This window comes from Psittacula echo, assembly GCF_963264785.1.
Source record: "Psittacula echo genome assembly, chromosome: 4".
NCBI lineage: Eukaryota > Metazoa > Chordata > Aves > Psittaciformes > Psittacidae > Psittacula > Psittacula echo.
Genome location: NC_137738.1, coordinates 107,678,615 through 107,696,268, shown reverse-complemented (window position 1 = coordinate 107,696,268; position 17,654 = coordinate 107,678,615). Strand labels below are relative to the sequence as shown.

The following is a 17,654-nucleotide window of genomic DNA, read 5'->3' as shown; positions in this document are numbered from 1 at the left end:
TCTCTGTCACATGGTAAAGTGGAAAAGTGGCTGCTGTGTACACTCCCCATGCATGATCACAGCTACATCCTCTTCTCATTAAAACAATCTGCAATCACCAATTTGCAAAGATGAATGTCTCCCATGTATGTTCCAGAGACAAGGGGTGACTGGCTTATTCTCTTTCACCCCGAGAAATTAAGTGAACTAATCAAAGCAAATCTAGCTTGTCTTTTGAGACAGAATATTTAACTCTTCCCATTCTGCCATGGGTTTTGCAACAAAGCAATTCCTTCCAGCATCGTTAGCCTGTGTTTACACTGCAAGGGAATCTCCATTTAAAGCAGCACTGCACAGTCAGGAGCATGGGAACACATAGCTTCATCTCCATCACATTCAGCAGCAGCCAAGTAGTTAAGTAGGCATAATTTGTCTCTTTTCCAGTATTAACAAGCATATCCCCATCCTACATTTGGCTGCCTTTCTCCACAGTTCCTCCCCTTGTGTGTGATTACAGCAACCCAACCAGTTGGACAGGATTCCTCTTTTTAAGGTGCTGCACCTTCTCTATGCACAGCTAGGAACACTTTTCCCCTTTTCTGTGCCTTTCCCAAAGCCCTGGCGAACAATGTCTCCCCAGGGACTGTATGACATAAGGCTAAGTTGGCAATGCAGAGTGCTCAGTGCCTGCTTCTGCGATCAGTTTACAATTAATCCATGAGTGCACACACACAAATAACACAGCCTGACACTAAAGGGAGAGCCCAGGACCTCAGTGCCAAAGTACAGAGGCTCCGCCGCTTAACCTAAAGAGGCCCTTCTCTGCTGTAGAAGACAGGTTGTTTTACTAACTTGAACTAGCCACTGAAATGGGACATAATCCTCATCTCCAACCCAGCCCATCAACCTGAGTTCACAGGGTTACGATCACATGCAGGCATCTCTGCACTCTGCAAATGTAGGAATGAATTCTCTAGTCATCTAAGATTTTATGCAGAATGGCTTGCAAGTAGATGGAAATGATTTACCTAGGGAAAAGCAATTTTCCTCTCCCATCCTCTCTATCTATCTTCTACCAGACGGATGAAGGGATTTGTTGGCAACCCAGGACCTGAGTGAGAAGGGATGAAGCAGGCAGGCACCTAATATCTGTAAGATACAGTAATCCACCAAACCAAATCCTAAACATCTCTGCTGCCAAGCAGCTCCATGTCAGCAATTAGCAACTAGCCCCTAGGATCTGTTTGGTTTTGCTTTCACAACTGTAGTTACACAACTAATCCTGAAATTTTGCAAGAGAAGAATTCTGGGAAGACTGTTGAGGAAGGCTTGGTGGGGGTCTGCAGTGACTAGGGGTGGGGTTAAGCTGCCCAAAGACCATTGCCCTGTGTGGTGGGGTGTCCTGCAAAGCCCAAAGCTGTGATTCCAAGGATGAGAGTCATCTGCAAGTCCTGCATTGTATTTGCTGTGGTATGAGAGATAGATAATGAGACCGAGAGCTAGATAACACATATGTCCCCACTATTGTACTCACACCCTTTAAAACAAGGTGGCTGGATCTAAACTGTGAATTTGGCAAAGTTCCTGGCCAGGCTAATGTCCAAATTGTGTCTGAACAATGCCTGGAAAAGTGCTACCAACCCAGGCCAGAATCGTGCCAGGGAGCGTGTGAACGATTTCAGTGTGAATGAGCAAGTTCCAGTACCTGGGAACACTCGGATGTGCTGTATAAATTACTAACAGAAGATGTAGCCCACAGGGTGAACTGAATCACTGTCTGTGCTCACCTGACTTGTCTACATCTCATTTGGCTATAACGGAAGCTGAGATGCTCAGCTCACCTGGAGACAGTGAAATTTAGGTGTCTCAATCTACAAGTTCAACCCCAGCTTCACTGTCAACTTATTAACCTGGGTGTCAGCATGATAGCACTGAACATTAAGGTAGAGCAAAATACTTTTATGTTTTTTAAATTAATGGGAGGAATTTTTGGCTTGCAGAACACAGCAGAAAAGGAGGCTGAGAGGCAGCATGTCAAGGCATCTGCACTGGATGCAATACAGACCAAAAGCAACTAGAATGAAACACAATTAGCAGAGATATGTTAACCCTTGCACAGTTTAACTGTCAAAAGCATTTCAACTGAGAGATGGCAGCACAATTTCTCTTCTACATGCATCTGAATACTTGGGTAAACAAGTTGGTATACTGGAGGTATAAATGCCTCCAGTAGGATCAGGGCCTGCAAATACACATGCACGGGAACAGCCACGTGAGACAAGCAGTCTGTTGCCACTACATACCACCACTGCTTTCACTTCATGCAGCAATAACACTTTGTGAAGCTCAGCACAATCTGAAACAGACAAAAAATTGTAGAGGGTCCCATTGAGCATCTTGGGTAGTGTAAGTGATGGATGGCACAGCTAGTCCCATGCCCTTCGGGACTGCCCAGCAGTGCAGGAACAGAGAAATGACATCCCTTCAGGTCAGCTAGTTCATTGTTTCTCAACCCATGTTTTACGGACCACAACAAGCCTGGCGACATCAAAGATGTTCTGTGGCACAACTGGAAAAAAATAACTAAATGAAAATGCACATACATAGTCCCTGGATGCATGCAATTAAAATCACAAAGATAAAATAAAATGAACAATGAGCAGCCAAAGTTTAATCATTATTTGGCTGTGAAGGAAAACCGCTGTGGCAATGCCACACAAGGCAACCTGTTCTGCTTTCCCAGAAGGTTGGATGGTCCTTCAGTTAAGAAGCTGAGTTAAAAAGGTTGAGAAACACTGAGCTGGTTCATCTCTTGCCACAAGGCAGGATCCACTCTACCTAAACCATTCCTGACATGGGTTTGTCTGACCTGTTCTCAAAAGACTCCAGGGATGGAGATCCCACCCCTGACCCCTAGGCAAACCATTCCAGCAGTGAATTATCTGTAGCACTGGATTTTGCTCGTGTCTAAATTGCCTCTCCATCACTGCAATACAAGTCCATGATTTCTTGTCCTATCCAATGTGAACACTGAGATTAGATCATTCCCTTCCTCTTTTTGGACATCCTTTGTGTGTCATTGGAAAGATATTATTACATCTTTTCTCCATCTTCCCTACAGTAAAGAGATTATTTTCATATTTTTCTGGACCTGAGACTCTTCTCACATCTGACTTGCTCTGAAAAGCATATCCAACTGGATCTCAGCTTTCCCAAAATGCAGGGAGCAGAATGGAGCATGGCTCTGCCTTTCAGACAACTCTTTAGGATATTTCCCTTTATTACAATTCTAAGACACTGTCAGCTTACTTTCAATTTGCAACCCACCATAGTTCCCAGCAATTTTTAATGGATTTTCTCAGATCTGCAGTTTTTGTAAATGTCTTTCTTAATATGCAGTACTTTTCACTTGCCCTCATCAAACTGCAGACCATTTAATTCTGATTTTTACTCTCCAAAATCCATGAAATTCCTCCAAGCCTGGTATCATCTGCAGATGAGTATGTACTTTCCATTCCATCATCCAGATGTTACTGGAAAAGCTTATAAATTCTGGACTTTAGGACAGATTTCAGCCTTCCAGTTTCATAATAAAGCATTTACAAGTACATTGGCTGTGGGTTCCCAGCTATACAAACCCCCCCTTCAACAGTTACATCTGGTCCATATTTCCTGAGAGCACTTTGAGAAGGTCATGTGAATCAATGTTAAAACTCCTGCCCTGAGCACTGTGATTTCTTGACACAGTTTCTCTCAAACTCAAAGTGCTCTAGGCTTTGCATACCAGATACTATAATGCCACAGGCTTTGAAGGGAGTTAAGAACAGCTTTTGTGTTTTCTGCACCCTTTGCATCAGTATGATGAATGACAGAAGCACAAGAGAATTAGCTCTGCAGGAGTGCGATGAGAGCTACTGATCTTGTGTCATATGAAGGGTCAGAAATGCAACCTTTCAGAAGATGATTCAGCACTCTGATGTGTGTTTGGAAGAAAGATATGTCCAGATTTTTTGTTCTTTCAGTGAGGGTTCTAATGAAAACATTTTTGCCCTTTTGCTGGTATATCCCATGGGCATTTTGAAACATCCAACAGCATTCAGGAGACGGGTTTTAGGTCTGTCAGTTACTGACAGTCATGCTAAAAGGTGGTTTTTGAACAATAATAATTCAATCATTTTGTTTTCTTGGTGCCTGTGAAATTCCTTGTTATCAAAATCCATGCATGTCAAGAAGATATGAAGAATATTTCCTATCAAGATGAATAAAGCTTATGAGCTTCAAATCAAAATACTTGTCCGTAAAGACCAGTTCACATGCAAAAAATTTCCACGAGTGACCTATCAGGCATAAAGACTAAGCATCATAGTTCAAATAAAGTTACTGTGCAAATACTTTTATCAAGCATCATTTCTATATTTCTGTTTAGCTTTTGTATCATATATGACCACATAACTGGTTCTTTGGTTCTGTTTACAAAGACGTGCACAGGGCTCAACCATACAGTTACTACTGAGCCATATTAATACCTTCAGCTGAATCATTTATTGCAATAACATCCCTGAGTCTATATTCCTTTTTCCGTAGGAGACTGAGCAGACTATAGCCACTTTCCCATAGTGACTGGATAGTACATGGATTTTGCCATATAAAAGAAAAAGCACGATGTGATATTTAATGGGAGAGCTTAGGATTCAGGCAAATTTTGTGTCCTTGCATGATCTGCTATTGGCTTCCAGCATAGGTCAATTAGAGTTGTATTCCTTTCAAGCAGCTTGGTATGACTCCCCCCTCATAGGCTGTGGGAAGAAACAGGCACTCCTAGAGGGCTGATCTTTCGTCCTACAGTAAGTGAGATGAATTACCTTCTGGAAGCACTGTTTTCTCTCTGCTGACTCCACAAGGAGCCTCTGATGACCAGACTAGACAGGCTTGAATATTATGTTTCAGACATAGACACCAGGCCAGAGAAACCCCAGCCTGACTGCCTAACTTGCAGTCATGTGTGGTTGGGGCAGACAAATCCCATCTCATGTCTTTTTATGCCTCCTTTTTTCATCTACAAAACAGGGTGACGGCACTTTTCTGTCTTATGTTGGAGCTGTGAAGATAATGACAACAAACAATTGTGAGGTGCCCAGTGGTTACAGTAAGAAGAGCCATATGTGTGCATTTGGTAGATAACATGTCACTAGTTATGGGTTTCAAAGACCTGCTAGCAGGCAATGGCAATACCTAAACATCCAGTATCTTCTTTGAAGACTTCACAGACCGTTTCCCAGGGTTTCTTATCCCATTTCAGATGGGATATGATTTCCCATGTTCAGAGCTTGCAGAATGTGGGCACTGTGGAAATTTACACCTTTACCTTCCTCAAAAGTAGAGCAGTTACAGCTCACTTTCACATAAGGAAATGAACCCATTTTTCAAAATAGACAAGTTTTACATTTCCATTATAGTAATCTCTTCCTCAGTTCAGAAATATTTAAGTATAATATATATATATAAATATAACCTTTAAAGAGAAAAGTTTACCCATTTTCCAAGCAAGGCTCTTCTTTCTTCAAATACCTATAAAAAACACATGCAAACAAAATTGAATATTTAAAGGGTATTCAATGTGTCCTAAGAAAAATACATCTTGAAAATCAATCTACAAAATATAGAATCATAGAATCATAGAATAGTTAGGGTTGGAAAGGACCTTAAGATCATCTAGTTCCAACCCCCCTGCCATGGGCAGGGACACCCCACACTAAACTATGCCACCCAAGGCCTCATCCAGCCTGGCCTTGAACACTGCCAGGGATGGAGCATTCACAACTTCCCTGAGCAGCCCATTCCAGTGACTCACGCCCTTACAGTAAAGAACTTCCTCCTTATATCCAATCTAAACTTCCCCTGTTTAAGTTTGAACCCGTTACCCCTTGTCCTATCACTACAGTCCCTGATGAATAGTCCATCCCTAGCATCTCTATAGCCCCCCTTCAGATACTGGAAGGCTGCTATGACGTCTCCACGCAGCCTTCTCTTCTCCAGGCTGAACAGCCCCAACTTTCTCAGCCTATCTTCATCCAGGAGGTGCTCCAGTCCCTTGATCATCCTCATGGCCCTTCTCTGGACTTGTTCCAACAGTTCCATGTCCTTTTCATGTTGAGGACACCAGAACTACACACAATACTCCAAGTGAGGTCTCACAAGAGCAGAGTAGAGGGGCAGGATCACCTCCTTCGACCTGCTGGTCACGCTCCTTTTGATGCAGTCCAGGATACGGTTGGCTTTCTGGCCTGCCAGCGCACACTGAAGCCGTCTGATGTTCCTTTTCTCATCGACCAACACCCCCAAGTCCTTCTCCGCAGGGCTTGTGTGTAGTTCTGGTGTCCTCAACATGAAAAGGACATGGAACTGTTGGAACAAGTCCAGAGGAGGGCCACCAGGATGATCAAGGGACTGGAGCACCTCCCGGATGAAGATAGGCTGAGAAAGTTGGGGCTGTTTAGCCTGGAGAAGAGAAGGCTGCGTGGAGACGTCATAGCAGCCTTCCAGTATCTGAAGGGGGGCTATAGGGATGCTAGGGATGGACTATTCATCAGGGACTGTAGTGACAGGACAAGGGGTAACGGGTTCAAACTTAAACAGAGGAAGTTTAGATTGGATATAAGGAAGAAATTCTTTACAGTAAAGGTGTGAGGCACTGGAATGGGTTGCTCAGGGAAGTTGTGAATGCTCCATCCCTGGCAGTGTTCAAGGCCAGGTTGGACAAAGCCTTGGGTGACATGGTTTAGTGTGGGGTGTCCCTGCCCATGGCAGGGAGGGTTGGAACTAGATGATCTTAAGGTCCTTTCCAACCCTAACTATTCTATGATTCTTTGATTCTAAACCTGTGGAGATCCTTTAGTTCAGACTCCCTGCTAAGGTGTTTGGACTAAAGCAGGTTGCTCAAGGCCATGTCCCGATGGGTTTTGAATATCTTCTTTAATGGAGAACCCACAACTTCTGTGGCATCTTGTTACAGTGTATGATCACCCTCACAGTAAGATTTTTATATATATATATTTTTAACTTAAATGCAACTTCCTGTATTTTAATTTGTGGCTGTCACCTCTTGTCTGTTCACTGAATGTCACCAAGAAGAGTCTGGCCCCGTCTCCTTTATGCCTCCCATCAGATATCTATATACATTGATAAGGTCCTCAATAAACCTTACTTCTCCAGGCTGAACAGCCTCAGATCTCTCAACCTTAATAATTTTTGCAGCCTAACATTGGTTTTGTTCCATTAAGTTCATGTCTTCTGCTGGGGATTCCAGATCTGTCCTCACCAGTGCTGAGTAGAGGGGAAGGATCACTTCGCTTGACCTGCCACCTACACTCTGCATAATGTAGCCCAGGAAAATCATGGCCTTCTTTGCTGGCTCATGGTCAACTTGGTGTTCACCAGACCCCCCATGTCATTCTGTCTGCCTTCCAGACAGTCAGACCATTTCTCCAGCCTGTCAAGGTTCTTCTTAATCACCAGAACAACCTGCTCAGAGACACGGTAGAGTCTCCTTTGCTGGCATTTTCAATACACAACTGGACAGGAGGCTAGAGAATCTCATCTAGGCTCCCTTTCCCATGAAATGTTGGACCAGATGATCTTTTCAGGGTACTTCCAACCTTGGCTGTTTGATGATTCTATGAACTGTGACAAACATCTAACCTATCAACTACTCTTCCCAATTCTGTATCATCTACAATTGCTTGCTGAAGGTGCACTCTGCCCTGTCATCCGAGTAGTTAATGAAGATTTTAAATGATCCTGGCCCCAGTGTAACCCCTGACATACTCAACTAGTGACCTGCCTCCAGCTGTACTTGTGCTGCTGATCACAATCCTTTGAGGCCAATAAGTCAGCTCTCAGTCCACCTCACTCTTCATTTGCACTTCATCAGTTCGTCTATGAGGATGTTATGGTAGACAGTACTGAAAGCCTCACTAAAGTCTGAAAATCAACCTTTTTTCCTGGAGCTCTCTTCTCTCTAGGACCACATTCTGTGTGATTCTTCCACATAGATCCTTGAGGAGGTCAAAGTCTGCTATCCTGAAGTGTGGGTTTGTGATCCTGATAATAGTCTTGCTTTTTCCGCTAGGTATTCTGAACTCCATAATCTCCTGGTTGCTACTGCCAAAGTTGTCCCTGACCTTCACATCCCAAACCAGTCCTTCCTTCTTTGTAAGTATGAGGTCCAGCAGAGCATCTTCCCTTGTTGGTTCCTCGATGACCTGTCAGGAAGTTTATCATCAATGCACTCCTGAAACCTTCTGGATTGCATGCACCCACTGTGCTGTCCTTCCTGCAGCTATCAGGATGGTTAAAGTTCCCCACGAGGACCAAGGCCTGTGAACATGAGGCTTCATCCAGAAAGGTCTCATCTACTTCTTCCTGACCTTTAACTCTACAGCCTGGATCCTGTGAAAGCCTCCTTTCACTGCAGAAAACTCTCTAAAGTTCAAGGCCTCTGTGTGCAGGACTGTGAAGAACAGCTCTGCAGAGTGGCTGCAATGTGCTACCTCTCAGCTTCCTGCTTTGCAACTGCTGCCCACATGATGTACCAACATAGCGCCCTGCTCTTGTGGGCATACAGTGATGCGTGATGTTTCATGTGCTTGCTGAGATCAGAAGACTGGCTTCCTACCTCTTTATTTTAGAATTTTCAGTTCTCCTGAGTTGGAGACACTGAGTGCCTGAAATCTTCTGGAAAGGATACAACACTGGTAGCTACCACACACACAGCCCTAGTGATGGCTTCAATCTTAACACAGCAAGACCCTTAGGAGTAACATAGCAAGACCAGTCATTGTTCCCTAGCCATTTTACAGTGACAAGTAACATGGAGGATGATCAGTAGCGAAATACAGTGGAGGACTTATGATGTTGACCTTTATCCATAGGGAGCTAGACCTGAAAGCACTAGCACATGGCTTCCCACTACCACAAAACTGCCTTCTGTACTCAGGATTGTGACCTGGGAAGTGAAGAAATGCTGTACATGATTTTTCCAGAAGACAGATCAAAGAGCTTGTAACTGCACATAAAATCAGCTATTAACCACAACTAGGAAAATATGTGTGATCATTATAAACTCCAAACATGTTATTGATATGACAGCCAGCAAAGAGGGTTCCTGCAGAGAAAGATATTATCAGTGTGGATGTCTGGTGCAACAGTTGACAGTATTAGCTCTGTCTCTCTCAGCAGGAGTGTCTCTTGAGAGGGGTGGAAAATGACATTTCTTTTATTCGTATGTTGACAGTTACTTTTTGCTTTATTTGCATGTGGGACACTTGGCAGCGTAAAAAACCCACACTTAACAAGAAGAACTTGGAAAAGGATTTGCCACAAGCGAGTGATGAATAGTCAAAGATCTAAGTTTGGGGCTGGATAATTCAAGTGAAGCAGGGAGCTATTTATATAACTGAAAGCAATGTTAATGGTCTTTGATCAGAAAAAGACGTATTTGCTTTCAGCATTCTTGGAGATATATCTGGGCCAACCCAGTCAGAAAGTTCTGCCTACTCCAGGCACTTGGAAGTAGTAATTAGCAACAGAATGGCCCAAAATTGGTGTAATCATTCTCTGCCTTGATCAAGCCTATGTTTACTGTCTTCTCCTCCAAGGCCTTGGAGTTATACCTACAGTGTACAACTGGCTGGCCTTGGACACAGCCTGAAGCCTAGGTTGCTCCTAAGATCTCTCATATCCATGTCTTCAGGTGGTTTTAAATAAGCTCAGATTCAAGGCTGCCTGGCAAATCCTTCCACCCCTTGCTGCAAATGCCACTGGTGGGTCTTCTACCCCACACCTGAATTACTGCCCAGCAGAAGGCAAATCATCTTCTGACTTCCAGCCCTTCCTTAATGGCAGCACAGCACTGCACTCAGCAGGGCTGATGATGCAGTCTATCTGGTTTTGCTGCAGGTGAGCAGGCTGCCCCATCGTTATGTCATTCTTGACTGTAGCACAACTTTGGCATATCTAAGCCTCCTCCTCTGGTTTTCTGACTACGAATGCTACATAATATGAGTTTTCCTAGTTCTGATTTCTTGCTTGTCGTCTCTCCCTGATGGTGATCCTGACTTTAAACAATCACGACTGCCCGTGTCCCAGTAGTAACACCCTGGATAGTCTTTTGTGTTCTGGGTAATGGCTTTAAACTGAAAGAGGGGAGATTTAGATTAGGTATTATGAGAAGATTCTTCCCCGTGAGGGTGATGAGGCCCTGGCACAGGCTGCCCAGAGAAGCTGTGGCTGCCCCATCCCTGGCAGTGTTCAAGCCCAGGCTGGACGGGGCTTTGAGCAACCTGATCTAATGGAAGGTGTCCCTGCCTGTGACAGGGGTGTTGGAACTGGATGAGCTTTAAGGTCCCTTCCCACTCAAACCATTCTAATTCTAACAGCTGCTGTAAGGGCAGAAAACCATAGATGGAGGCAGCAGCTGAATGAATTCCCACCACTCCTGCCCTTCATTGCCTCTTCTACTAACAAGTACATTTCTCACACATCTCTTTTCTCTATGCTTTCATCTTCTCACTGGTTTTCACATACCTCCTATCTATAAATTATTTTCTCTCTTTGTGTTTTCCCTTAACTCAAGAATGCAGAAATAAACAGAGATATGGTTGTATGAAAATGGCACCTTCTCACTCACTAGCTCCTTATATCTATATATCAACTGGATTATCTCCTCATTTCAGCTGTCAGCAATGATTTTGTTGGAAGTACTTTTTTTTTCTGCTAACAGTGCAAAGCAGTATAAAAAGAAGTTTCAGGCAGGTCAATGCTTTAAAACCTGGATCAGAAACAAGCAAATATTTGTTATCACAAATTAAATCACTGAGCTTATGGTATGTTCTTTCCTACCTGGAACATCATTTAGCATTGGAGTATACAAGAACTCAATATGAACTTCTAAAAGTTTTGCTGCAGCCCAATGCAACATCAGACTGCTTAAGGAGCAGAGGATTAAGAAGATGCTAAGGGGTGGTTTCACCGCTATATTTATTTCTAATTGGATCATACTTTATTTCTAGTTAGATTAATACTAGTTAGATCTAACATGATATGTTAGATCATACAGTGATGTGCGTCTGTAAAAATATGTTTTAAAGGGTGTAGGAGACAGACATTAACATGATTCAAAGGCTGCAGAATATGCCAGATTGAAAAGACATCAAAGAGCTCAATCTGTTTAGTTTATCAAGAAAAGTTCAAGTGTTGGCTTGAAGCAGAGTTAAAGTCCTTCCACAAGGGAAAAATACTGGTTACAGGAGAATTTAATAAGCTATCAGGGGAAGATTTAAATAATGGATGCTCATGCTACAGGTATTCAGACAGGACCAAGGTTTCATCTTTTCATGGTATAGGGGATTAATCATGAGAAAATTATCAGGGAAGTGATGAAATTTTTATTTTACAAGATTCTTAACCCCAAAGGAAGACTGGATACCTTTGTGGAAGATATATTTTAGCCAAATTCTAGTTCCTGAACTCAAGACTGGGAGAACTGTGTGAAGCAAGAGGTCCCAAGAAATCCAGGAAGCCAGACTACCTGATGTAATGGGCTTCTCTGGATTAAATGCTATGAATCATCAAAAGACATTTAAACCAAATTCCAAGGGAGTAATATGCTCCTGGTGATACATGAACATATATAGTATAAAGAGTGGGAGGTTAGGAAATGCATCTTGTTATTTATAAATTGAGTGCATCACTTCAGTTTCCAAAATATCAAGTGAGGCTCATCACTGCAAGGCTTAGCAGAGAAGCCAGGGCATGGGTACCGAGGCCTCTCCTACGAGCTGAGATGGAGCATGCTGGCCACTCAGAAACTTACTCTGACACTCAGTTTGCTCTGGTCTTAAACTAAAGCCTTATGGTGCAGAAAAAGAATGATTTGGTAACTTTCACTAAGAAACTAATACAAATTTTTTGTTTGAAAACAACTGATTTGGCAAAATAACAATACTTGGACTAAATACTTGTATACTTTAAACAATGTACACTAGAATTCCCAATTTTTACATAATAATAGTTTTTATATATATGTAGATATAATAAAGACTGAATGCGTTTTTGATATATATATACTTCCAATAGTAAAGTTCTTATTACAGTACTCATGACCTACACAGGCAGAACATAAGTTAATTTTTTCTAGGACTTGAGAATTTTTCTTGGGATTTGAGCACATTCCAAACTGACTGGACAAGATCCTGAGCTCTGTGTGACTTTGCCGTGAGTGGTTGGACTAGATGATCTCCAGAAGTCCCTTCCAACCTCAGCAGTTCTGGGATTCTATAAATTTCACTCATTTGCACACAACTTGCCTTGTCATTCATAAGTTGAGAATTCAGTGGAGTCCATGTGCTCATCTTGGTCTGTAGCTTGGGGCCCTCCATGTTTCTAGGAGGTGCAAATGCCATAGACACGGGATTGTGGGTCCACTGATGTCATCTGAACAGAACAAAGACCAAAATTATGTCTGTGCTATTCCATTACAGTATGTTAATGAAAAGCAAATAATTTGTAGAAGGAATCCAATGATTTCATAGCATAGCAATGATACAAGTAGAATTATTTGAAGGATAGTTAGGGTGAGGCCTTTTATTTCATGTACCCACAGTAACCGTGGCAGTAAAGGCCTGATTTCCCCATGGAACCTCTGTGTGCTAATGTCATATAATTAATTATGAAGCAGGTCTTCCCCATCATAACTGTTATTGAATAAGCCTTTGATTTTTGCTGCATGAGTGATCACAACAGGCTATTTGCAGCTAGAAAGTACATGAAATTTCTCTTTCCAGTTGTTGGCACTAAAAATTAAAGGTAACTTGTGCATCTACTTAAATGACACTAGCTACATTTTTCCTGATTTTGATGGTATATAATGCCAACTCTCGAAGAGCCAATTTGTTTCTGTTACACTTAACAGAAAGAATGAAATCCAGAATGGTTGAGAATGCACTAAAATCTCTCAGGGTCCTGTGTTAAGCAGATTGGTTTTGAAGCATTGAACTGACTGCTGCTCTTTTAAACAAAAATGTCTATGTGGAGTAAATCAGACATTTAACTGAATTTTCCTTTCCCTTTCGTGACACCAAGTAAGTGGACTTTGTTCAGACACAGTAATTTCTTCATAAATTCTTGTCCAAACACAGGAAAAGCTTTTTTTCCTTCATCTTCTATCCTGCAGCAATTCATTATACAATTCAGCAGATTATGTCATTGCTCACCTCAGGTATCCCATTTCTGGACTGGAGGCTTAAAATGCAGGAGCCTGATAACCAAGTCATTTCTTTACCACATTAAAAACTATCTCAGTTCCCTGCATGTAATTATTAGGCATTCTTTATGTAAACACTTCATATCACTTTAAAGCTTCATGGTGGCAAGGCGAATAATGGGACTTTTGGAAAAAAAAAGAAAAGGCAAATCCACTAAGTAACTCCAATATTGTGTTGCCCCAAGTACCTCAAAACCCACCGAGCAAAACTACCTTTCTAGCTCTGAGGCTCACAAGACACATCTTCATGAAAGCCCAGTCTCCCATTCTTTACTCAGAAAAAATTCCTGTCTCTATCAATGGAAGATTAATTTTCAAACCCCACTGCAGGATCTGTCTGGGGACATCACCTTTTTTATTAGGTTTTTTTGTCTTTCTTTCCTAAATTATTATGGACTCAAAGAAATATAAAGAAAAAAAATTGAAAAATCTGTTCAATCTTTCTCTCTGCCCGTGGTGCTGGAGTGTAGTCCACGGTTAGGAAATCAGTTCATTACAAGAGTCTGAGTTCTTTCTCTCTTCTTTTTTTTTATTTTTTAATAGAGATCTTTAAATAATTTATTGTCTGCACTCTACAATTTTAACTTCCCACAGAAGCCACTGAAAGCTAAAAAACTTACTAAGATTTTAAGGCCTTACATTGTGTAGTTGGCCCGTGTTAGAGGCTTCTTATGCAACTGAGTAGGTGGTTTTGGGATATGCATTACGATGGGATCACTTATTTGGTGTTGGTTTGTTTTTCAGAAGGGCCCCTGCCCTTTCAGTGCACAGAATTACAATATTACAAGCTAGAGAAACAGCTCCACTGCCAAAAAAACAGGTTCAGGCAACCATGTCCTGTTTTTCAGGGACAACCTTCTACATTAGTCACAAAACCATCAGTTGTCACTGCAGCACACTCCCAATGCTAGATTCATGTTCCAGTTTCGCTATGCAGATGTGCTTTCTTGGTGTTGGAGCAGCTGCGTTCCCAAAGCACTTCAGTGAATTCCAAAGAGACAGTCATGTCCCTGGACCTTCTTATGTGCCTTCTGTGCCAAAAATGTGGCTCAGAACACACCTGGCAGAAGTCATATTCGCAACTGTACATGCCATAGAACTGCTCAAATTGCACTTGATGTTTGAGCATGATGTGTAAACAGCATTTCAAAGGCAGGTACCATCAGGCAAAAAGGTGAGCATAGCCAAACATTTTAAGTTCATACATGATGAGCCAGCCGCGCATCCCTCCCTCGCTACCCCTTTGCCAGCACAGTAACACAAGCAGTGTCCTCTCTGCTCCTCATCTCCCCAGCTACACTCAAAATCGTGACAAGGGGAGGGAGGCAACCCCAAGTCCAACCTCAGAGGAATGTGTTTACAGGATGAATTCTTTGGTGAAATTAGGACCAGGTTGGACGGGGCGTGGAGCAACCTGGTCTATTGAGAGGTGTCCCTGCGCATGGCAGAGGAGCTGGGACTAGATGAGCCTTAAGATTCCTTCCAACCCCAACCATTCTGTGATTCTAAGCTGAAAACACTCAACCAGCAACAGATGTGAAATGAGGTTTACAAGAAATAGAACTTTAAATATATATAAGGAAAACATTGGTTCATTAACCAAAGGTGAAAAGCTATTGGCACATGATGCTAAGAAAAATATCTATTATCCTTTTTCTAGGAAAAATAAAAAGGCAGTGTAGGAACAGATGATAGGCATAGTAAATACCAGTGCAAGAGAGATTTTGGTGAAAATACCTAGTTTTGTGAGTATATACAACGTTTTCAAGCTGGTTGTGTTTGAGTAGGTCAAAGACCACTGGTCGCTTCAAAGGAGTTATCTTAAACAGTTTGCGGAGAGCAGGTGAGCCTGGCAGAGCTTAACTGTTAAAAAAGAGCAAAACTGCCTGGGTTACTACAGCCAGAGAGTACCTAGGATTGTTCACAGTTTGAAGGAAAGGGTATACTGATTGAGGATCCAAGAGATTTGTGCTTTTTGAGATGTATGATGAAGACATACAGAACTTCACAGGGCAGGAAACATGAATGGCATTGTCTAACAGTGAGATGATTTCAAGATTGAAATCCTGCTAAAGCCAATGGAAATACTTTCATTGATTTTCGTACAAGTTAGGTCAAGCCCTTGCTTTAAAAAAATGTGACTGCATTTAAGAAATATTAACAATACACAATGATCATATCATATTAACTAAAGGCATTGGAATAATTTCCTTCAGCTGGGTTAATCTCTGCTTAGCCCTCTGGAATGGCATTCCAAAGACTGGTGCAAACCATACTCAAACCAAGTCCTTCAGAAGCAAACCTGCTTTATTAATGTTTTTGACCACATCTCTATGGCAGTAAGCCTTTGTGGTTCAAAAGAGCCTGGTGCACTCAGAGGTTTAAGGATATATTTCGCAGAGAAAGAGCCTAATCACATTAATCCATGTGACAACCATGGCACAGTCAAGGAGTTCAGTTGTGAATAAACAGAATTTAACTTAATCTCAAGATCAGACAGGAATGTAGTTTTCGTTGTAAATTATTATATCAGCAATAAATGGTGTGATGATTGACGATATGGAAGAAATGCTTTAAACAGCAGTAACAGAAAAGCAAACTGAAGTGGAGGCCAAACTATAGGGCATTCAAAATGGAAAAACTCAAGTGGATAGCTCTGTGTGGAAAAGATAATGTGAAAGAAATCCTCATCTGTAGCAGAACATCTTATGAAAATGGCAATGGGAGAAGGGCATGAGGGAAAGTGCATATTTGCAGTGATTTACAACAAAGAGGCCAATACTGTGCTTCTCCTTTCCCTCTACCTAGCCTGTAACTGACAAGCTGCAAAGCACTAGTATCGCCCAGCCTTCCACATTTGTCACTGCACTTTGCATAGTAACACGCTGTCCTCCATTAATATGTCCTCTCCGGCTGCATGACATTGCCAGTATTCCACACTACCCCATCAATATTCTCATGGTTGTCCCCAGTCCCATGGAAGGCTCTGTGACCTTGACACAGATGTTTGTCCAGCTGGCTTGGAGGATCTCAGTGTCGCACACTGCAGTGTTTATACCTTCTTCAGTGAGTGCATCAGAGCCCTCCTTCCTCACAACATGGGCCATGCTTGATGCATGCTGGGGACTTCCATTTTCATAGAATCACAGAATTACAGGATGGTTTGTGTTGACCCAAAGACAATTTAAGACAATCTAGTTCCAACACCTTCCCATGGGCAGGAACACCTTCCACTAGACCAGGTTGCTCCAAGCCCCGTCCAACCTGGCCTTGAACACTGCCAGGGATGGGACAGCCACAGCTTCGCTGGGCAAACTGTGCCAGGGCCTCACAGGGAAGAACTTCTGCCTGAGATGTCCTCTAAATCTCCCCTCTGTCAGTTTAAAGCCATTCTCCCTTGTCCTGTCCCTACAGGCCTTTGTCAAAAGCCCCTCTCCAGATTTCTTGTTCCCCCTTTAGGCACTGGAAGCTGCTCTAAGGTCTCCCTGGAGCCTTCTCTTCTCCAGGCTGAACAAGCCCAGCTATCTCAGCCTGTCTCCATAGCAGAGGTGCTCCTGCACTCAGAGCATCTTTGTGGCCTCCACTCAACTCGCTCCAACAGTTCCATGTCCTTCCCTTATGTTGGGGCCCCAGAGCTGGACACAGGACTGCAGGGGAGGTCTCACCAGAGCAGAGCAGAGGGGGAGAATCCCCTCCCTCGACCTGCTGCTCACACTGCTGGTGATGCAGCCCAGGACACGGTTGGTTTCTGGGTTTCTGCTGGGTCATGGTGAGTTTCTTAGCAACCAACACCCTCAAGTCCTTCTGCTCAGGGCTGCTCTCAATCCAGTCTCACCCAGCCAGTATTTGTGCTTGGGATTGCTCCAGCCCAGGTGCAGGACCTTGCACTTGGTCTTGTTGAACTTCATGTACCTTATATTGCTGTAGAAGTATAAGGGACTGTCATGTTGAGTTTCTCATTGACCAACACCCCCAGGTCCTTCTCCTCAGGACTGCTCTCAATCCAGTCTCTCAATCATCCGATCAGACTCCCTTCCTGCATCCTATGGAATCTGATATCCCCTCCACGTACGCTATGGAGTTTGTCCTGTCTCTGTTTCTCTGTATCTCACTGTATTTGTGGGCTCCCCATGCCACTCAGCTTTTGTCCCTCCTATTGGCCCTCAGCACCTGTCTCCTCGGGCCCCACCTCAGCTGCAGCCCCTCCCCACACACCCCGTGTGCTCCGCTCTCTCCCAGGGGATCCGTCCACTGCCGTGACCCTCAGACCCTGGTCCCCATCGCGGCCGGGCCGGACCGCCCCTCACCTGCGTCCTCCCGCCCGCGGGCGGGCGGTACGGCCTACTCGTCCCGC

At 43.2% G+C, this 17,654-nt stretch overlaps 1 protein-coding gene across 1 annotated transcript in view; it reads right to left on the bottom strand.

Moving 5' to 3' along the window:
• The window catches only part of FBXO16 (F-box protein 16), a gene marked incomplete at both ends in the record, with an annotated part of 29,611 nt that extends 17,171 nt beyond the window's left edge, over nt 1-12,440 (bottom strand). Inside the window, 2 exons of the mRNA XM_080615956.1 lie at nt 5,512-5,547; nt 12,345-12,440. Of these exons, the coding sequence (XP_080472082.1) occupies nt 5,512-5,547; nt 12,345-12,440 (132 nt within the window). The remainder of the gene's footprint in view (nt 1-5,511; nt 5,548-12,344) is intronic.
• Between the last annotated feature and the right edge of the window lie 5,214 nt (nt 12,441-17,654).